We start from the raw sequence: 22980 nt of genomic DNA on the forward strand, positions 1-22980 counted from the left end.
ATATGTTGGGACTGTGTGTGTGTGTGTGTGTGTGTGTGTGTGTTATACACGTGATGTTGCATAAGCGGTTTATGGATAGATTAGTGTCGTAGTAATAATAATGAGACTAGAAGAGAAATGAATAAAGAGGAAAAAAATAAGATTGAAGGATTTAAAAAGACTCATTCACGTGTGTGTGTGTGTGTGTGTGTGTGTGTGTGTGTGTGTTTTGTTATACACGTGATGTTGCACAAGCGGTTTATGGATAGATTAGTGTAACAGTAATAATAATGAGACTAGAAGAGAAAGGAATAAAGTGGAAAAAATGAACATTCAAGGATTTAAAGACTCATCCAGGTGTGTGTGTGTGTGTGTGTGTGTGTGTGTGTGTGTGTGTGTGTGTGTGTGTGTGTGTGTGTGTGTGCCGGCTTTCTAGTTGCTGCATTCGTGGCCTAAGTAGAGAACACAAGCCAAATATTAGGCCAAAGTAGACGTTTCCTGTACATCTCTCCTTGCCTCTCACTCACCCCCTCCTGACACGTCTGGGACTGAAGGAGGAGAGAGGGAGGGGAGACAGAGGGACAGAGGGAGAGAGAGAGAGAGAGGAGTGATGAGTACGGAGATAAACAGAACAAACTAAACATCGACAAGGAGGATAAGACGACTGTAAAGATGAACATGGATAAACAAAATAGATAAGAGGAAACGGAACCATCGAATGAGTGTGCCGAGTAACCATTTCTGATGTAGATTGGTGAAGAGACGGAGAGGGGAGGTCAGTCTTGTTCTCCGTGTCTCCGAGGTAAGGTGGTATTAATGGTGGTGGTGGAGGGAGGTGAAGTGAGAGAAGATGAGAGGCGTTTGAAGTGGAGTTAGGGATGGTGTGGGCGTTTCATTCTTCTCTATATGTGATTGTATGTGTGGAAAAGGAGGCGTAATGACATCAAGAAGGGAGGCATGAGAAAGATATAACAGTTAACGAGAGATGGTGAAACATATGGATGTCTGATGCTTCTCTGTGTGTTTTGTGCGTGGAAAGACGAGACGTGATGGCTTGTAGAAGGAGAGGCATGAAAACGGTGTAATAGATAAAGAAAGGTAGGATTATAAAAGCAAACGGGTATAGATTGTGTTTTGTGTTGGTAAAAAGAGAGGGAGCAATTTGACTTGAAATGTGAGTTAGGAAAAAGGTTGACGGTGGTGGAAATGGCTGCTGAATTGTAAATAGGAAACAGATGAGGTTGCAGTGCTTGGGTTTGAGGGAGAACAGATCATGTGCGGGAAAGGATGCGGGTGTGAAAACATTTGAAAAAGATGAAGAAAAAGACGGAAGAGGAAGAGAATGAGATTGAAATGTTGTTTGTGAGTGAAAATGGGAGTGAACGTCGATAATGTTGAAAGTGATGATGCGATAGACTAGGAAGGAGGAGATTGATAGGAGTGTTAAGAGGCTAGGAACGAGAGTACACTAAAGAGAGATGGGTTAGTGTGTCTGGGGAAGGGTGGATGTGTGAAGACTACTGAGAACGGTGAGGGGAGAGAAGGGGAGAACTTGATAGAGTAAAAAAATAAATAAATAAATAAATAATGGAATGAGACTTTAATGTTTGGTTGTTGGGGAATACGTGAGGGAAAGAGGGGAAGCTTGAAAACTGTAGAAAATGGTGAGGGAAGAGATAGTGCAGACGGCGATGTAATTCCGTAGAAATTTCATGCCCAAATTGAGTAGTGTGTGTTATCGCTTCCCTAAGGTCTAAGGTAATGGAAATGATGGGTGACAAATTTTTCCGACTCCCGTAATCATGGTAACCGTCAAAATCCAATATGGCCGCCGTCACTCATGAAAATTACGAAAAACGTCACATCTTTGGAAATGATCGTCCGATTCGAATGATGTTTGTGTCTATTATAGGATTTTACAACATTTCTGATTGATTGGAATATGTTTCATTGCGATCGGGTGTTGAGATCTGGAAGACATCATCCACTTGTGTCTGTCATACGGAAAAGTACTGTGTGCTCAATGCACCTCGTTATATTCAGAACATGTTCATATCATGTGTCCACACATACATCAGAGAGGACACGTATAAGATTTTTATCACGAACTCTCTGATAAACAGTCCAAGGTAACCCAATAGACAGTGGTGTCTCTGAAATGAGAAAGATATGACAGGTAACGAGATGGTGAAAAAATATGGGTGTTTGACGCTTCTCTGTGTGTATTTGTATGTGTGGAAAAGGAGGCCTAATGACATCGAGAAGGGAGAGATAAGTAAAGAGTAGAAAAAAAAAACACAATGGAATGAGACTTTAATGTTTGGTTGTGGGGAATATGTGAGGTAAATGGGGAAAGCTTGAAAACTGTAGAAAATGGTGAGGGAAGAGATGGAGAAGGAAGGGGACATGGTTGGCAAATTGTATAAAAAAGCAAGATGAAGTTGTAATGGATGCTGCAGCGGGAAATGGATTGTTTGGGGGAAGAGAGGAAGCGCTGACACTCTTAAACGATGCGAATGGAGGTCTGTAAAGTGTAAAGTGAATAATGATGCCTCTTAAGGGGGAAGATCAGGGTTGAACTAGTTAATTAAATGGAGAAATCTTGATGTGAGCAGCAGAGGTCAGGTGATGGTCAGTTTGATGAGATTAATGCGGAAAAGTATCTGAGGAGAGACTGACAGTAATATTAATAAAAAAATAAATAAACTTGGAGGTATGAAACAGTTGACCTTCCCTGACCTTGACATATGGAAGAGAACAGGTGAACACTGGAGAGAAAGGTCAAAGGTGAGATGGGAGGAAATGTTGACATATCCGCAAATCTCTATAGAGAGTATCAAGTTAATGGGATGAGGAAGATTGAGTGAGTGAGTGAGTGAGTGACTGACTGACTGACTGACTGACTGACTGACTGAAAGTGAGATTGAGAGTGTGCGTGTGTGTGTGCGTGTGCGTGAGTGAGAGAGAGAGAGAGAGAGAGAGAGAGAGAGAGAGAGAGAGAGAGAGAGAGAGAGAGAGAGAGAGAGAGAGAGAGAGAGAGAGAGAGAGAGAGAGAGAGAGAGAGACTGGGTACAGAATCATGAGACAGACATAAGGAGGAAAATGCATTGAGAGGGCTAGACTGAAGACAGGAAACCGGGAAGACAACATCTATAAACAAACAAACAAAGACACAAACAGACCAAGTCCATCCTTCTCTTCTGCAATCCTTCCCACACTCTTCCTCCTCCTCCTCCCCAGTCTGACTCTTCCTTCCTTCTGTAGGGGGAAGAATAGATAATCAAATAAATACTCATCTCTCTTTCCTTAGTATACTCATTTTTTGTTATGAGGTTAGATTAGATGCTTGTTAATCTTTTTTTTTTACGTATATAATGGGTAAAAATAGGCAAGGGAGACTTAGAGGATAACTAGACACGGTGGAATACTGAAGCAAAGAGGGAGGGAGGTATTTGTATGAATGACAATGAGTGTAAAGAGACCACCACAAGCCGACTTAGCGTATGGTGAGATAAAGGAAAGATAAATTTAGCGAGAGTAGATATGGAATGGCGGAGACAAGGCAGGCAAGGCGACTCGAGACACGTTGATGTGAGTGACAGACAGAAGATGAAACGAAGGAATAGATAGTAGAAAGAGATAATGGAATAGTGGACACAGGGGTTGAAAGATGACCACAGATACGTTGATGTTGATGATAAATGAGATAAAATAAAGGATTGAACAGATAATGGAATGGAAATGGGAATAGCAAACACGGGGGTAGACATTAGTCAGCATGGTGTTTCTAGGACAGAAAGGAAGGAGGCAAAAATGTACCCTGCTTTTTTGTTAGCTTATTTTCTCATTAGTTTGGGAGCCGCTGTTGCTGCTGGCTCTCAATGCACTTACTGAACTTTCCTCCTCGTCTGTAAGAGCTTTCCTGGATCTGGACTTCCTCTTTTATTTATTTATGTATTTATTATTTATATTTTTACCTGACTAAGCTTTGGAACTGTGACGATAATAATGATGATGATGATAGAGATAGTAAAAATAATGATGATAATGATAATACGTTGCAATGAGTTAATATTCCTCTTCTGTCTAATAGTTTACCTGTATTTCAACATTTTCACTTTTTGTCTATCTATTATCTATCTGTGGTGGGTAACTTTATCTATTTACGTTGAACTGAAGGAAAAGAACGTCAAAATATAAATACCTAATTACTCTCTCTCTCTCTCTCTCTCTCTCTCTCTCTCTCTCTCTCTCTCTCTCTCTCTCTCTCATAAGCTACTAATGATGATGATGATGATGATGATGGTAGTGGTGGTGATGGTAACTCTGCGTAACTCCAACAAAATACAGTGATTACGTAACATCATTTTCACGTGTATATGACAGGTATTAATCTGATAATGGGAGTGTATTCTATTAGGTCATTATGCCTGCCGGATACTTCATTAGTGGCCTGTATTATGTAATGTGAAGCTCGTTATGTATCGTGTCATTCAGCCGGAACACACACACACGCACACACACACACAAACACAGACACGTTCGCTGCGAGTGAGTGCATAAATGTTGTTACCTGAGTTCTTTTTTTTTTTGTCCAATTATAAAAAGTGAGTGATTATTGTGTTTGTTGATTCATATATTCATCTAGTTGTCGTAATGCACTGACACTGGAATTAAAACATAGAGAGTATTTGAAGTTTGTTGTTTATTAATTATTATGAATCTGGTAGACACTGGAATTAAAACATAGAGAGTATTTGAAGTTTGTTGTTTATTAATTATTATGAATCTGGAAAGTAATGTAGAAAGTAACGTAGACACTGGAATTAAAACATAGAGAGTATTTGAAGTTTGTTGTTTATTAATTATCATGAATCTGGAAAGTAATGTAGAAAGTAACGTAGACACTGGAATTAAAACATAGAAAGTATTTGAAGTTTGTTGTTTATTAATTATTATGAATCTGGAAAGTAATGTAGAAAGTAACGTAGACACTGGAATTAAAACATGGAAAGTATTTGAAGTTTGTTGTTTATTTACTTATTTTGAACCTGGAAAATAATGTAGAGAAATAATAATGGACAGAATAGGTAGTATAGGTAGTTATAATACGAAGAAAACTATTGGAGAAAGAAATAATGCAGAATAATGTTGAAAAATAATATCGAAAAAAACAGTGGATAAAATAAACAGCATAGGTAAAATAGGTAGAGTAAGCAGGTAGATAAATTGTGCAGGAAAAATATTGTAGAAATGTAGTAGAGAAATAGTATAGGATAAAATGATGAGTACAATAAGCGGGATAGGTAGAACAAGTAGAGTAGGTAGATGAAAAAAGGTAGAAAACAATGTATGGTCCCCCTCGTTATGTCACTCACGAGGAAGAAGTCAATTAACCTTTCAGATGTCCATTCCCCTTCCTTTATTCTCCCTACTTTCCTCCCTTCTCCCTTTTCTTCCCATCCGCCCCTTTAAATCCACCCTCGCTCCCTTCCTCCCTCTTCTCCCTTTCTCTCTCCTTTATCCGTTGCCCGCATTCCCTTTTCTCTCCCTATTACCCTACTTCCTTGCTTCCTCCCTTTTCTCATTCTCCTTTCTCTCTCCCTTAGCTGGTGCCCGCATTCCCTTCTCTCCCTATTGCCTTACTTCCTTGCCTCCTCCCTTTTTCTCTTCTTCCTCTTCTTCCCTTCCCTTTTCCTCTCCCTCGTGTATTCTTCCCCTTTTCATTGGTCTCTCGCCCCTAGTTTTCTCCCCTTCTTCCTCCTCTTTTTTGTTTTCTCTCAGCCATTTTCCTTCCTTATCAGTTTTCTCTCTTCACATTTTGCTTTCATATTCTCTCTTCTTCCCTCCATATTTCCCTCCTTCCCATTTCATCCCTTCCTCCCTGCCTTCCCTCCTTTCCTCCATCTCTCCTTCCCTTCCTCCTCTCTTTCAAGGACATTGTGGAAGGTTAACACACACTCACACCCACACACACACACACACACACACACACAAAAAAAAAAAAAAGCGCACTCTAATGACTCCTGTTCCATCTTGCAGGTCAAATATGGAGCAATCCTGCATCAACAGAGTCCTGCAGCGGCTGTTTGGTAAGTCCTTCGGCAATGAGTTCCTTTCTATTAAGTTATCCTTCGCCTCCGCCATTTTTTCCTTTTCTTTATGTTTTTTCTTTTTCTTTCAAGCTTTTTTTTATTTATGTTTCCGTGTTCCCGAGGCGTTCGTTTTTCTTTTTTTTTCTCTTCTCTCTATTTTCCTTTATCAGAGTTCCATACTTCATGTGAAAGTTATGGACACGTGCAAGTGAGGGCTTACCATTTTTTTTCTTTTTAGGCAGATGATATATGTAGCAGCATATGGCGGCAGCAACCTGATAGATAAGAAGCATGACTCGGCTCCAAAATGCTAAATGTATGCATATGAATTTAGCGTGACCAAATTTTCAGCGTTTTCTTTGATCTTTCTGCTTTTAAATTGATAGACACACAAGGTTTCAGTATGACGAATGACCTCTGCTTTAACTTTTATTGATTACTTTTTAGCGTCTTTTGCATCACTATTTTCTTGCCCCTTTCAGAGACGGAAGGTGAGGTGATAGATAAAGGTTGTATTTGACTGAGTACGCCGATTTCTCGCTTTCTTATTCTCATTTTAAGGAAGGTATACAGAAGGCATTACCGTAATCGAAAATGACCACGTATTCACAGATCTCTCCCCATCCTTGCAAGTTAAATGCCTGTTGGGGTCTTATTTTTTAAAGTGTCACTACATTCCCCTTATTTATCTAGATGTAAATAAGGTTTTAGTTAGGCCGGTTTCAACGGTTATCACTCTTTTTTTTTCATTTTCCGCTCATTCTTGTAAGGTGATATGACAGGTAGAGTTTCTTTGGACCTGTTTTTTTTTTGTTGTTATTTTTTGTTTTCTCTGACACTACAGTTTTCATGCTTCTTTATCCTTTTAAGCTGAGGTAATAGGTAACATTTAAACTTCTCATGTGTTTACCTTTCCTTCCCTCCTCTCTCACATCACTACACTTTTCCGTCTCTTTCTCCCTTCCATCGTTACAATTTTCCTTTCCTTCCCTTCCTCCTTCACATCGCTGCACTTTCACTTTCCTTTCTCACTTTCCCTTCTCTTCCCTTTTCTTCCCTTCCCTTCCCTCCCCTTCCCTTCCCTTCCCTTTCCTTCTATATCATTCCCTTTCCTTTTCTATCCTTTCCTTCCCTTCCCTTTCTTTCCCTTCCCTTCCATTTCCTTCCCTTCCCTTCCTTTCCCTTCCCTTCTCCTTCCCTTCACTTCACTGCACTTCCCTTCTTCCGCCAGGCAAGGTCCCGGCGCGGATCTCCCTGGGCGCCCTCGCCTTCCTGGGGTTCGTGGTGATGACCAGCGTGCGCATCAACATAGCTGTCGCCATCGTGGGTATGGTGCGCCAGAACGCCTCCTCAGCCCTCACCGCCCAGGCCCAGTGTCTCGGAGGTAAGGGTATTGCCAGGTGTAGGTGGGTGAGGAGGGATGGGGGTGTGTGGCATAGTGTGTGTGGGTGTGGCCGGGTGTGTGTGATAGATGGGAAATAGGAGGAAGAAGAGGAAAAGAGAGACGAAGAGATGAAAGAAGGAAGAGAAGGAGAAGGAGAAAGAGGAGGAGATAGAGGCAAACAGAGAGGAGGAAGAGGAAAAGGGAAAGGGGACGGAGAAGACAGCGCAAGAAAGGAGGAAAACTGAGCGGTAAAAAGTGGAGGAAAAGGAAGAGGAGCAGGAGGAGATAGGTTATAATATGGCCAGAATATAGATAGACAGGTGAATGGAAAGATAGATAGATGAATGGAAAGATAAGTAAGAAGAGAGATAGAGAGATAGAGAGAAAGGTGACAGCTCAAGCGAAAAACAGGAGTACAAAAAAGCCCTCTCGCAATACTTCTGCAAATAGTGTATAGTAAAAGATATATCGATAGAGAGATAGCTAGGCGGAGGGAAATAAAGTAAGGTTCAATAAGATTCAGGTTAGGTGTAAGGGAGAGCGAAGGAAGGGTCATTTGATATAATTGCGTCCCCGTCAAGACCGAGCGTGAAAAACAGGAATCACATCTCACAGACTAATTATAGCACCAGGGAACAGTTCTGAAGCATAAACCCGAATATCCTGCACCGCGAGTTCTCCTTCTCTCTCTTTCTCTAATGATCTCCTTACTCCTTAATCCTTGTCTTCCTTTTTCTTTAAGAGCTTCTCCGTATTCCTCTTCTCAAGCGTATCGGAATCATTGCCAAGTAAAACCGTAAGGATTGAAAGGAGGAGGAAGAGGAAGAGGATGAGGATGAGGATGAGGATGAGGATGAGGATGAGGATGAGGAGGAGGAGGAGGAGGAGGAGTGTTCTTTTAGGAGTTTTATTATCATTCCGAAATGCTTATAAACAGTGTCTTCCTCGCTTCTGTATAACTGTTGGATCAAGGACGCTGAACTCGAAGGCTCCCAAACGCTCCCTCTCTGTCGTGTCATAATTATTTCATCCTGTTCCTTCTTCTCCTCCTTCTATTTCTCCTCTTTCTATTTCTCCTCTTTCTCTCTGTATTGCCCCTCCTTTATCTCCTCCTTCTCCTCGTATTCTTTCTTTTTGTCCTCCTCCTCGTCCTCTTTCTCCTTCTCTTTCTCCTATTTTGTCCTTCTTTTCCTTGTCTTCTTTCGTCTCCTCCTTTTCGTCATCGTACTCGTCTCCATTCTCGTCCCCATCCTCCTCCTCCTCCTCCTCCTCCTCCTCCTTCTCGCTTATCCTATCTCTTCTTTTCCTATTTTAAGTTCTAAGTTCTTGCTGAAAGTTTCATTTCCCGCTTCTTCTCTGGCTTAAAGGTTGTATTTTTTTGGCTTTGCTCGGCTTAAAGATTCCGCTCCTGAGACGCTGTTGTTCTTTTATAATTACACACGTACGCACGAAGACTTAAATAATGAAGTAAGGGATGTTGGTTTTCGTGTATGCTGGCGCTGGTTGAATGTTTATGAAGTTTTAAGTTCCCCCGAAAAAGAATGATGTTTATATTCCACAATTCCTTTTTTCTGTTCTATTTCTTTTCATTTTTTTTTTTATTTCTTCTCCGTTCATTAAGTTTTAAGTATGGCCGAAAAAAAATGTGTATATCTTACCTCTCCTATTTTCTTTTCTATATCTTTTCATTTTCTTTTATTTCTTCTCCGTTCATTAAGTTTTAAGTATGTCCGAGAAAAATCATGTGTATATCTCACCTCTCCTATTTTCTTTTCTATTTCTTTTCATTTCTTTTAATTTTTTCTCCGTTCATTAAGTTTTAAGTATGGCCGGAAAAAAACATGTATCTATTTTACCTCTCCTATTTTCTTTATTTGTCATCTAATCTTCTATTTCTTCTCTGTTCTAACTTATTTTACCTGAGCAGTATTTAGCGGACATTCTTTCGTATTTGTTTTTGCCTTTTAGCTTCTTTCTTTGCCGTAGATTAAAAGGTTCACAGGCAGAAAAAAAAATGGATTCCTGTGATTTTTTTTTGTGTGTGTGTGAATTAAAAGTCATATTTATCTCCCCCTTTAAATAAATCCGCATCATCAGTTCCCATTCTCTCTAACCCCCCCCCCTCCCCCCCCCCCCTCAAGAAAAGGTTTACATACTTCACATTTAATTAAACATCCTTGATCTCTTTCCCAATATGTATTTTTCTCCTTGAGTCTCCCCGTTAAATAGAGTCAGCGCGAGCCTCTAAGTCCGTTTACAAATATTTACGAATCGAATGTGAGATATTAAAATTTTCCACCTTCACGGCAATATGAGTTCAAGATCATTACCTGGAGGTGTAGGTGGCCAGGTAGGAGGAGGAGGAAGAGGAAGAGGAGGAGGAGGAGGAGAAGGAGAAAGAAGACGAAGAGCTTTGCGAGTATGAAAGGAGGAGGAGAAGGAGAAGGAGAGGAAGCTATGAGAGAAGGAGGAGGAAAAGGAGGAGAAGAGAGACGAAGAGCTTTGAGAAGAGGAGGAATAGAAAAAGGAGGAGGAGGGAGTGATAGTTGGAAAATAGGGGGAAGAAGAGGAGAAGAAAGACGAAGAGTTGAAAGAAGGAAGAGAAGAAGGAGAAACAGAAGGAGACAAATGCAAACAGAGAGGAGGAAAATAAAAAGGGAAGTGGACGAAGAAAACGATGCAGGAAAAGAGGAAAATTAAGCGGTATAAAGTGGAGGAATAGGAAGCAGAGCAGGAGGAGATAGATGCAAACAGAGGAGGAAAAGGAAAAGGGAGAGGGGACGAAGAAAACGATGCAGGAGAGGAGGAAAACTAAGGGGTAAAAAGTGGAGGAAAAGAAAGAAGAGCAGAAGGAGATAGATGCAAACAGAGGAGGAAAAGAAAAAGGGAGAGGGGACGAAGAAAACGACGACGTAGGAGAGGAGGAAAACTAGGAGGGAAAAAGTGGAGGTACGAGATGCGTGTGACTGAGCACCTGGAATTACTAATTAAGGAGGAAGTAAAATTACCTTCCGCCGGCCAGGTAATGAGACCAGGTGGACGGACGGGAGGGCGAAGGAAGGCGACAGCAACAGGACCATCTTCCCAACGGTGCGGGTGAGTAGGCTGATGATGCGGATGATGGTAATGGTGATGGTGGTGGTGTGTGTGTGTGTGTGTGTGTGTGTGTGTGTGTGTGTGACTTGTAGGTGGGTGAAAGTGGATGACTGTCATATTACCTCCATTAAATCCTCATAAAATTTGATTATAATAGTTATCCTTCCCCTTCTCTCTCTCTCTCTCTCTCTCTCTCTCTCTCTCTCTCTCTTTTTATATGCTTTTTTCTCTCGTTTAATGTCTTCCTTCCTTCCCTTCTTGCACCCTTTATTCCACTTTCTTTCTTTCCTTCATCGATTCTTTACTTTTTCTTTCAGCTATCTTTCGTTGTACTTATATTCCTTCCTTTCTACCTTCTTCTCTATCTTCAGCTATTTCCATTCCCGTCTTTCTTATCTCCATCTTCCCTTTCATCCCACTAAAACAAAAGAAACGAATATGAACACAACACTGGAGCAGGCGTACACCCTCCCTTACACACCTTCCCCCACCTTGACCTCACAAAAAAGGCTCAAGTAGACGTAAAACATGACACGTTATCTCAGGCCAAGTACATATTTTTACCGGGGACTCGCTTATTCCCGTGTTTTCAGGCCTGTTTGTCTCCTCGCACACTGCTTCCACGCTTCCTCTTCTCTTCTACGCGTGTGTGAGGGCTAAGGAAGGGAAGGAAAGAGAGAGAGGGTGAGGGAGAGTGAGGAGGGCAAGGGAGGGATGAAGGCAGATAGCAGGAGCCGTATATTCCCCGTCTTAAGTAGCTTGAAAGTGCGAGGAATAGATGCCAACGTAGGGAAAAATCAATGCACGGGTTACTGCAGTGGGGGAGGGTTGCGGCGGCGTTGGCAGGCTGAGTGGGGGTGAAAGAGCCACGTTTTAAGATGGGATACTAGGTGAAATTAGCCCGGTTAGTTTTGGGGTTTTATTGTGTGTGTTTAGAGAGGGACACTTTACACTTTTCCCCCACTTATTCCATTTACCAATCGTTCTTTTCCTATCCTATCTGTCACCTATTAGCTCGGTTGTTTTTTGAGTTTTGTGTGTTTAGAAAGGGAAATAACTATGCACCTTCCTCTGACCTATTTCCTTTTCCAATCATTCTTTTCTATCCTCCATTAAAACACTCTTCTTTCACTTTCTCCCTTCGCCATCCATTCTACTTTTCCATCCTCTATTCCCTTCACGAACCCTTACTATTATGCTTTGCCCTCTCACCTGTTTCCTTTGCCATTCATATTTTTCTATCCTTCATTAAAACACTCGTCTCTCACTTACTCTCTCCGCCATCCATTCTACTTTTCCATCCTCCATTCCCTTCATGAACCCTTATTATTTTGGGTTTTATTTACTGTTTGGAAAGGAAAACTATTCACTACTCTCTCTCCTGTTTCCTTTACCAATAATTCTTTTCAATCCTTCCTTCAAACACCTTTCATTTTCATCGAGTCTCTTCACCGTTCATTCTTTTCTATCTTCCATTTCCCTATGAACTCCTCCATTCTTCCCTATTCCCACTCTATTCTCCATTAAAATACCCTTCTATCTTACGTACTCCCTTCACCAACTCCACCCCCCACACCCACACACCTACACAATACAGACTAGAACAATTATTTACATTCACTTTCCACACTCACGTAACACAGTTCTTTCCTCTGTCTACAAAATACAGACTAGAACTCCCCCACCGCACCCATACACACACACAAACACACACAAAAAAAACACATTCTCATTCTTTTCCAGCATACTTTCCTCTCTTGTTATTTTTCACCTTTCTACATCCCAATTGTTTACCTCTTTCTGCATCCCTTCCCTTCCAACACCAGGAGGAGCAAGTGGAGCAAGGCGAGGAGGAGGAGGATCAGGGCGACATGCTGGACTGGGACGAGGTGACGCAGGGACTTGTCATCGCCAGCTTCTTCTACGGTTACACATTCACACAGGTACGAGGAAAAGAGCCGAGGAGAGGAGAGGAGAGGGAAGGAGAGGAGAGAAGAGAAGAGGAGAGGAGAAGAGAAGAGAGGAGAGGAGAAGAGAGGAGAGGAGAGGAGAGAAGAGAAGAGAAGAGAAGAGAAGAGAGGAGAGGAGAGGAGGGGAGAGGAGGGAAGGAGGAGAGGAGAGGAGAGGAGAGGAGGAGGAGGAGAGGAGAGGAGGAGAAGGAGGAGAAAAGTGAAAGGATATTGATGAGAAGGGAAATAAACTGGGAATATTGTAGGCTGATAAAGGAAGATAGAGGAATAGAAGATGAGACGAGATGGATAAGAATGGAGGAGAAGGAAGAAAGGAGGAGAGGATAGAGACAAAAGGATGGATAAGGAGGAAAAAAAGTGAAAGAAAATAGTAAAATGAAAAAAAGAAAAGTAGGAGTGTAAAGAAAAAGAAAAAGAGGAGAAATACAAGCGAGAAAATACAATAAAAAAGTCAAACAAAAAACAAACAGATAAAAAACACGAATAAGAAAAGCAAAAATAAAAAAGGAAGTAAAATCTGAGAACCTGAATAAAAAAAGAAAGAAAAGAAGAGGAGCGGGGTGGCAGGAACCTTTAAAGTCACCGTTAACACGCGCTAAGGCCATGCTGTAAAGTCAGGGCTAAAGGTCATCTCTTAAGGTCAAGGTCACACTCAAGGTGATTCTCAGGTCATCCCCGGCGGGTACAGACGCGCCGCTGGGGTCATTAACTCTCTCTCTCTCTCTCTCTCTCTCTCTCTCTCTCTCTCTCTCTCTCTCTCTCTCTCTCTCTCTCTCTCTCTCTCTCTCTCTCTCTCTCTCTCTCTCTCTCTCTCTCTCTCTCTCTCTCTCTCTCTCTCTCTCTCTCTCTCTCTCTCTCTCGTGTAATTATCCTTGTCGTCTCATTTTTCCCATTTTCTTTGCTTCCTCTTGGCACGTTTTCTTCCTTGTTCCGCTTCCCTTTGTATTTCTTTTATTATTTGATTTTTTACCATTTTTTGTGTGTTTTGCTTTCGCTTTCTATTTTTGCTCTGATTTTTTCTTTATTGTTTGTGTGTGTGTGTTTTGATTCCTTCTCTTTATCTCGTGTTTCTTTATATTCTGTTTTTTTTTTATATATGTTTATCCCTCGTATGTAACTTCCTTTATTTCTATTTTTTCTTCTCTTGTGTTTTTGTTCTCTCAGTTCTTTTATCGTCTATTGTTTCTTTTTATACTTATCGCCTTTTTCATCCTGTTTTTTTTTTTTATTCTCTCCCTGTTGCCGTCCTCTTCCATCTCTTTCCCCCCTTTTTTTATTCCTTTATCTCACGTCCGTCTCATATTTCCAACGTTTTCCTTCTTTTCCGGCTTGTTTTCCACTTATCCTTTTTTTTCAACCCTCTGACAGTTTTCCTTTCTCCTCTTTGATCTCCTCCTCTTGCCCTACATCTTTCTTATCTCTCAAATTTTTGCTCTTCCTTCCTTCTTTTTCTCTTTCGACCTTTCATTGCTCTGTTTAGCCCCATGACCAAAATATCCACACTTCCCATTCTCTGTTTCATTCTCCTTCATCCTCTGTTCTATTATTTCTCCTTCTCATTTTCTTTTCTCCGTCTCATTTTCCCTCTACCCAATTTTTCCTTTTGCTTTTCCTGATTCTCTCTTTCCCATTCTCCTTCTGTTCCATTCTCTCTTTTCCCCTTTTGCATTCTCATTCCTCCTCTATCTCCTTCTCCTTCTTCATCTGTCCCTCTTCCTCTGTCCATATTTTTCCCATTTCCCTATGTTCCATTCTCTCCCTCTTTATCTTCCCCATTCTCCCTTTTCCTCTCCCCCGTTTTTTTCTCCCCCATTCCCCCTTTTCCTCTCTCCCTTTTTTTCTTCCCCATTCACTCTTTTCCTCTCTCCCGTTCTTTTCTTCCCCATTCTCCCTCTCTCTTTCGTTCTCTCTCTTTCTCTTTCTTATTCTCCCTCTCCCTCCGTCCCATTCTCCTTCTCCCATTCTCCCTCTTCCCTTGTCCCATTCTCTTTCATATCCTGTCCCATTCTCCTTCTGTTCCATTCCTTATCGTCCCTGTCCCGTTTTCTCTCTTCCCCAATTCCCATTCTCCCTCTCATTAAACGGGGGAGACTATAGACACTTTTTGGTGGGTGCTCAAATGGCAAGTTTCGTATACACCTTCATTTCACAAGCAATTTAACCCCGCCGGCCGTAGCAATATCCATTCCTCTTTTACACTTGCGCGTTCCATATCTAATCGCAGTTCCCTTCCTTTTCCTCCCTCCCTTCCTCTCTTTCTCCTTATGTTAGCAAAGTCCTCCATACTGTCTGGCCCTCGCCCTTAAACCTGGAAAAGACAGATATTATTAAGGCCTGGAGGTCCGTACGTTAACTTGTAAGGGGGTATTGATTTTGTGAGTCTTTGATGTGTTAGTGATTTTTTTTATTGAAGTGGTGGTGTTTGACTTATTGATCTTGAGCGGCGAAAGGTTAAAGATTGTGGAAATTTCGATATATCGGTGTTTGTATCGGTAGTAAGATTTTGTTTGCTTTATTATTTTTTCATTTACAAGTCTTTCGATATTTTTGTAGTTGTATCAGCAGTAGGGGTTTGAATGCTCAGTTTACTTTTTCTATGATACAAGTCGGCTTTTCCGTCCATATAATACTAACGAGTTCCAAAATGGATATAAATCTACGGAAAAAATAGTTTCTCTTTATTTTAGTGCTGTCTAAAGGACCTCTTGGACGATCCCATCCCGTTTGTGGCGCAGGCGGATATTATTTATAGTAACTGCCGTGATGTATGACTCCTGCTTGGCCCACGCTGACCCCCCGGTGCTCCTCTTGACCCTTGATCTGGGCTGGATTTGTTTATTTGTGGATTTATAGCTTTCTTTGTATATAGCGGGCTTCTTTTTCATATTTGTTTCTTTTTTATTCCCTTGAACTGACTCCTTTGCTATAAAAAAATACTCTTCCACAAGGGATTATTTTCTATGTAACTTTAACTTGTCTCCATTTGAATATCTCTTTCTTTATATTTACTCTTTCACAAGGGATTATTTTCTATATAACTTTAACTTGTCTCCATTTGTGTATCTCTTCCTTTATATTTACTCTTCCAATGGGGACTCTTTTCTATATTAACTTAACTTGACTCCATATTTTTATCTCTTTCTTTGTGTATATTTTTCCAATGGGGATCTTTTCTATATCAACTTATCTCCATTCCTCTCCCTCTTTACTTACCTGGTACTTCTTCAGATCATCGGAGGTCGCCTGGCTGAGAAATATGGGACGCGCATCACCTTCGGGATATGCGGGCTGACCAGCGGCTTCTTCACGCTGCTCTCCCCCGTGGCGGCGCGGTCACACTACGGGGCCCTCATCGCCGTCAGGGTGCTCATGGGCTTCTTCCAGGTGGGTGAGGCAACGCGCAGGTGACTCAGGAATGACGGGAAGGGAGAAAAAAAGGTAGACTAGAGAAGAGGTTTGCGAGAGGGAGGCAAAGAGGGTTGATATGAATTAGAAGGAGTAGATTTTGTAGTACAGGGAATTAAAGGAGGGTGAGAGGGGAGAGGAACGGGAAGAGGTGGAAAAACGGAACTGGTATAGAATGGAGAATGGATGGAAGGTATGGAAAAGGGTTGGGGAGCAGAGTTTGTAGTGTAGGTAATTAAGAGAGGGCAGGAGGGGAGTGTAGAGGGAGGAAATGCTGGTTTAAGGGTGAAGAAAGAGCGGTTTAGGGAAGGGAGGACGCAAATGATGTCCGTTGGAGAGAGGGAGGAAAAGAACGAAGAAGTGTAACTGAGGAAAGGAGAGGAAATGTTTAAAGGATGGTAGGAGTAGAGGAGGGTATCAGGACACCTCTCCCCCCGAAACTGGCACCTCTTTCGGCCACCTCTTTAGATTCTTTTTAGGAGCAGCGAGTAGCGGGCTTTTATTTTCTATTATTGTTTCCTTTTTTTGTGCCCTTGAGCTGTCTCCTTTGTTGTAAAAAAAAAAGGAGACAGGAAAGGTAGCGGAAACGATAGACGTAGTAGGAGATAGGGAAGGACGAGAATTATTGGTGTACAGGATAGCAAAAAAAATTGTATAATTGGAAGGATTAATGAACGATCGGCATAATAATCAGTCGGATTAGCAGAGGATATACAAATGAATAGAGAGTGCGAGGGGGAGACGTGTGGTGGAGAGAGCGTGTAAGAGGAAGAGGAAGAGAAAGGATGGGGGAAGAAAGGAGGGAGGGAGGGAAGAACGGAGAACAGGAAGGTTGTTAGGTGGAGATGGACAGACTTGCTTGCTATTGTTCCTGTGCAGTCTGCTTTGTTTGGGGCTAAAAGGGTTAGTCTGCAGGAATGAACACACACACACACACACACACACACACACACACACACACACACACACACACACACACACACACACACACACACACACACACACACACACACACACACATTTAATTAGCATGATTCCCCTTGCTACAATTTCCTGTTGTGTGCGTCTTTATTTTTTTCTACCTGTCCGCACGTATTGTAAGCTTCAATCATGTGTCTACCTGGTTAATTAGGAAACCATTCATTATCATCAGCTCTTTCATCTTCTCATTCCTTCCTCCTCCTTCTCTCACTTCTCTCCTCTCTGCTCTGCTCTTCTCTTCACCTCCGCTTTCTCTTGTGCTCCTCTTCTATAAGTAACTCATTTCCTCATACTCGACCATTGTTTTCTTGTCTTCTCTGCTTGCTCTCCTTTTCTTCTCCTCCTCTTCTCTCTTATCCGTTTCACACCATCCCGCTTTTCACCTCTGCTTTCTCTTCTCTTTTTTACTTTCCTCTCCGTCTCCTTTCTTTTCCTCTCTGTCCCTTATTTCTTTTCTCTTTCCTGCTATTACTGTTTTACTTTCCCATCCTTTACTTTCTCCTCTCTTGACACTCCTCTTTAGTCCCCTTCCTTTGTCTCCGTCCCTCCCCTTCATGCTCCGCTCTTCTCATCTCGCAGGGTCCCATGTGGCCGTCAATGCACGCCTTGGTGCCCCGCTGGATCCCACCGCTGGAGAGGTCCCGCTTCATAGCTTCCGTGTACTTCGGTAAGTAAAAGAAAATTAAAACAGGGAAAACTACACCTACTATATATATTAGCACTTGTCTACCGCTTCTTTTTGTAAATTTGTACTGAAAACTTTTAACTTGGAGGGAGAGACAGGTAGTTTTTTTTTTTATTCCATATTCAAACGAAGTGATTCTGTGGTGCCTAGGTCTCGTTCGTCAGACCTGTCTTTATTGATTGGATTCATCTCCGGCTGTTATGGAGGTGTTCTTTCAATATCACATTCTCTAGTGCTACAGGCTTCTGTATCATTTGCCTTAGCTCGCTTCTTATACAAGATAAACAGTTATGGTTTACACTATTACACTTAACATTTATAACTGTAAAACTCACTTGTCTTTCAGAAAAAAAATAGTAAAAAAAAAAGAATTTGAGTAATATACATATCATTGCTATTTGCAAGTGTTATTGAACCAATTCTGAAATATACCAATTCATCCTGTAAAGAGAAGTCTTCTGAGTACAACAGTTTATTCAGACTATTTATTACATGAGATATCAGCGATCATTTCCCTTTGCCCATCACGGAACCCGTCAAGTAATGTAAACGCGGCTCCTTGTGTCCGTAGATTTTTACGCGTAATTGCTTAGGTAACGCTCAGCCTGTAAGAAACTTTTTGTCATGTAGATATTGGAATGTTGGTTTCAGTCTGGTGGAAATTATGCTAAGAAATCGGCTTTTTTTTTTTTTTTTACAGCAGAAGAGACAGTTCAAGGGCGCAAAAAAAAAAAGAAAACAATAATGAAAAAAAAGCCCGCTCTTGTTGTGGAGATAAAGATGGCTGAAGGTTTCCCAAGACTTGCGTAGGTCCCAGAAATATAAAATAATAGTATTACCATTGTTCTTTTATAGATCGACAAGAAAAAGATAATTAAACCATATAGAAAATAAAACAACTCCCTCTAGCAACAACCGCCCACACACATCCTCTTTAGGAAAAAAAATAATACGCAAGAAACAATACAAATGTGAAAAGCAAGTTATTTGCGTCATATCGTTGTTAGCTGTAATTGAAAGAGAGGGAAGTACAACAGTTTACATTTTATTCCCTCAGCTTCAAATCTCAGTATGATGGTTACTATGGCGACCACGGGCGTCATTGTGGCTTACCTTGGTTGGGCCGCCGCTTTCTACATCCCCGGGACTCTCTGCATCGTGTGGGCGTCGTTCTGGCTGCTCCTCGTGTCTGATGACCCGAGCCAGCACCCCAGGTAACGACTCTAATCCACTCGCCTTACACCCGAGTATTATTTTTCCGGATAACTCCTCTACTTCGGAAATGATAATACTGAAGCTCTCTTGATTAGTTATCTATCAATACCCTGCTTTACACCTTCTTACTCTTCCTTTTTTTACTGTTCTCTATTCTCTACTCTCCCTCTCTTTATTCTCCGCTTTACATCTACTTACTTTTCCCCGTTAAACCCATTCGGTTCTCTGTGTATTATCGTGTTGTCCATTTCGTTGATTATTCTGCTTTTCTCTCTTCATTATTTATCTCTTTATTTCCTTTCCCAGTTTTTTTTTCTCCATTTCTGGAACATACGCAAGTCTTGTGAAACATTCAGCTAACTTTATCTTCAGAAGACTATAAAGGAAGATTTTTCAGCATAATATCCACCAGACTGAAACCAACATTCCAAAACCTGCCCATTCTCTTTTCTACTTATCATCTTGTTACGTTATGTCCTATGTCTATTTCGTAACTGGTAATTCTGTTATTATGTTCGGTATTCATCCTTCTATTCTCCGTTTTACACCTACTTACTTCCCTAGGTAAACCATTTTGTTCCGTACTTATTATTCTACTGCTTTCTTATGTGACATTCAACTATTTTCCCCTAGCAACACTTCCGCCCCTATGCCATGTAACACGCCTTTAATTCCCCAGGTAACACATACATGATGCCCCAGATAGCTCATGCCCCCAAGTAATAACTCACTTTTCATCCAGATAATATAAGTAAACATCACATTCTTCTCCACATCTTTTTTTTTTGTAATTCTTCCTCCTGTAGTTTTAATACTCCCACCGATAACAAGTAAATTTCCATCACACATCCTCTTTAATACTTTTTTTTTATTTCCTCAGGTAGTTCTAACATTTTCACCAGTATTACCAAGTACATCTCCATCACACATCCCTTTTGACACCTTATTACTCCCTACGGTAATTCTAATACTCCCACACCACTTGAGGTCTTAACTAAATTCCCGCAAGTGGTATCCAGGTAAACGCTCAACTATTCCCAAGGTAACCCTCCACCGTCTTCTCAGGTGACTACCCACGACCTTCTCGGATATGACTTGGGAGTAGGCAGGGAGGGGAAGTTAGTCGGTACGCGGCGGCGGGGCTCAGGTTACGTGGTCTTCCATTAGCGTGGGACAAGACAACATAAGCCAAACCGAAGCTGCACAGAGTAGGGGGAAAAGAACCGGACGACAAAACACCCCCCGAACAACAACGAAAAGAAAAACACGCTTGAAAAAAGACAACAAGCATCGGGATCACCAAACACAACACACAGCACACACACAACAAACAAGCCTCACTCACAAAACAAAGTAGAAAACCTAAAAAAATGGTAGTGGGGAAAATGCAAAAACGACACCACAAAAAACACAGGGAAGCCAGAATACACGGGAACTCTTTTATGTACCCTGACGCGAGACCATTTCACAGGATCAGCAGCGAGGAAAGAGAACACATTGAGAGCACGGTGAGGAAGGCGGGCAGTTCGAGGACGAGGCCGCAGAAGGTACCTTGGCGGGATGTGTTCACTAGTTTACCTTTTTGGGCCATCATCATCCCTGATATAGGTAATGTTTTTGGCCTCTCAGTCTACTCCAGCCACCTGCCCACCTACATGAAGAACGTCCTGGGCTTCTCCATCAAAGAGGTGAGAACAGTGTGTATGATTTTGTTGGTGGAAGGGAGTGTGTGATCGGTGGAAGTTTGGAGTATTGGGGGAAGGGTTGTTGAGTGTGGTTGTGTGTGTGTTTGTGGAAGGGAATGTGTGTGTGCGCGTTTGTGTAGGTGTGGGAAAGTGTTGTTCGGTTTATGTACGTGTGTAGAGAAATGATTAAAATATCTGCTTGTGTAATTAAAGTCTTTTGTTTCTTTGTTTAATCTGCTGGCTAAGGTGAGAGACACAGACAAACATACGTACCAAGATGCAGACAGATACACAAGCAGACACATAACAAACAAGTAGGAAGAGACACACACATCCGATTAAACACAGAAAACATCGCCCTACATATCCACAACACAACTTCACCTAGAATGCAAGTCGTACAAAAGAAAAAGGTTCCAATTCATCATATATAATAGGTTCCAATTCCATTAGTCATACATACTTAAGACGTTCCAATTTAACTTAAAGGGGGTTGCCTTTAAATTAAAACATATACATTCACTTATTCTTGAGATATATAAATAAGGGTTAGGATTTTGTTTTAAGTTAGGGGATGTTAGTAGAGAGAAGAACAATGTTTTAATGGAAGAGGTACTGAAAGAAAATAGGGTTAGGGTTGCCGGGGGTGAGTTAAGAGGGCTACTTTAAAATTAAGGGAAAATGGGGTCAGGGTTGCCTTAAACATAATAGGTTCCAATTTTAGTCATATATATAGTAGATTCCAATTCAAATAATACATAATAGTGATGCAGTTATGATAGATTCCAATTCAAATAATACATAATAGTGATACAGTTATGATAGATTCCAATTCAAATAATACATAATAGTGATACAGTTATGATAGATTCCAATTCAAGTCGTAAATAACAGGTTCCAATGCTCCTCCTCCTCCTCACCAGAACGGCCTCCTCTCCAGCCTGCCGTTCCTCTGTCGCTATACCGGCGCCAACACGTTCGGAGCTCTATGTGACCGGCTCTTGGCATCTAAACGTATCAGTCTCCTCATGTGTCGCCGAGTTTTCAGCGCTATCGGTACGTTCAAGAGCAAGTCCATTTAAGTTTGTATCAGAGGCGTAGAGCAGGAGAGTTCGGCCACCTTCTTCACCACCGGCGATATGTTGTTTCCAAAAGAGCTGCGTGGAATTCAAATGATTCGGATACAATAGTGTTTTGAGGGTTTAGGCACGTCTTGGAATTCCTAACGATACCTAGAACACACACAAGAAACGCGATTATATGAGCCTCAATTTGAATTTCGCGCGGTTCTTTGTTTGCAACATGGCGCCAGTGATGTAAATTGGCCAAGCTTCTTTTTTTTTTTATAACAAAGGAGACAGCTCTAGGGCACAAAAAAAGGAAATAATAATAATAAAAAAGCCCGCTACTCGCTGCTCCTAAAAAGAATCAAAAGAGGTGGCCGAAAGAGGGGTTTTATGTCTCTAGCTCTTATAGATAATAAAAGTCCATATTATTAGACATAGTTAAGTATCCCCAGTGAAGTCAATAGTTAAGTCTCTCATAAGTAAGTTGAAGTAAGTCCCTAGAAGTGTTTTAAGTAAGTGTTCTAAAGTTAGTAAGCTGGTAAGTAGTTCCCGTGTAGAAAATAAGTAGTGACGTTAGTTCAAATTCCTTCCTGCTGTTAGTTAGTGTTAGTATTTGTAATGGACACTGTAAGTAGGTTATTTTTTTCTCAATTTTCGCTGCATGTTTGTTTGGGTATATAAAGTGTTTTCAGATTGTGTCCTCTCTCTCTCTCTCTCTCTCTCTCTCTCTCTCTCTCTCTCTCTCTCTCTCTCTCTCTCTCTCTCTCTCTTTTCGTTTTCTCCCTGACGCTTGCTTGTAACAATAGAAATAACGTCACATGAATACATAAGAACTCCTACACTTTTGCTTTCCCCGCCATGTTCCTCGAGGTATGAAATATGCACGGTAATGCTCTTGGCTACGACTTGTATACTGTTAGTTTTGGGCTCGGTCTTTTTTCTCCTCCTGTCTCAACCAAAAAAAATGATAATAATAACCTTGTCTGTGTCATAAGCGGATGGAGCTGATGCTGAAAGAAATCTGATGCGTTTGTGTATTGCTTATTGTTTTTTTTCTATTTACACTTGCAATACATTTTTTTTCTGTCTATTGCAATGTCATCACAGAGCAGCAATTCCTGGAGATCTGTTTGTATTTATGTATATTTGAATCTCGCTGTCCTTTATCCTCTTCCTCTTCCTCTTTCTCTTTCTTTTCAGTGTTTTCGTAATGTGTATTTGAGCCCCACCATCTGTTTCCCTCTCCCTCTTCCTCCTCATTTTCGCTTATACATATATCTGGAAGCACCTCCTCCTATCTCTCCTCCGCCGTTTCCTTCCCTCTTTTTACATAAACGTATATTTGAAACTTAAAATGTATTCTCGCCGCCACCCGTTTCTCCGCGTTTCTTTAAAGCTCAACAATTTCTTTCCTTCTT

At 41.3% G+C, this 22980-nt stretch overlaps 1 protein-coding gene across 2 annotated transcripts in view; it reads left to right on the forward strand.

The window, feature by feature from the left end:
* Nucleotides 1–584: 584 nt before the first annotated feature.
* Nucleotides 585–22980, forward strand: part of LOC126998109 (sialin-like) — a 35576-nt gene continuing 13180 nt past the window's right edge. The window contains exons 1-10 of one of the 2 annotated variants that reach the window (XM_050859506.1): nt 585–781; nt 6022–6071; nt 7306–7458; nt 10481–10554; nt 12381–12497; nt 15753–15908; nt 17490–17577; nt 18653–18809; nt 20282–20498; nt 21419–21551. In XM_050859506.1, coding sequence (XP_050715463.1) covers nt 6029–6071; nt 7306–7458; nt 10481–10554; nt 12381–12497; nt 15753–15908; nt 17490–17577; nt 18653–18809; nt 20282–20498; nt 21419–21551 — 1138 coding nt within the window. In that variant the 5' untranslated portion in view covers nt 585–781; nt 6022–6028. The remainder of the gene's footprint in view (nt 782–6021; nt 6072–7305; nt 7459–10480; nt 10555–12380; nt 12498–15752; nt 15909–17489; nt 17578–18652; nt 18810–20281; nt 20499–21418; nt 21552–22980) is intronic. The other variant, XM_050859507.1, reaches the window with a different exon arrangement.

This window comes from Eriocheir sinensis, chromosome 13, assembly GCF_024679095.1.
Source record: "Eriocheir sinensis breed Jianghai 21 chromosome 13, ASM2467909v1, whole genome shotgun sequence".
NCBI classification, from domain to species: Eukaryota; Metazoa; Arthropoda; class Malacostraca; order Decapoda; family Varunidae; genus Eriocheir; species Eriocheir sinensis.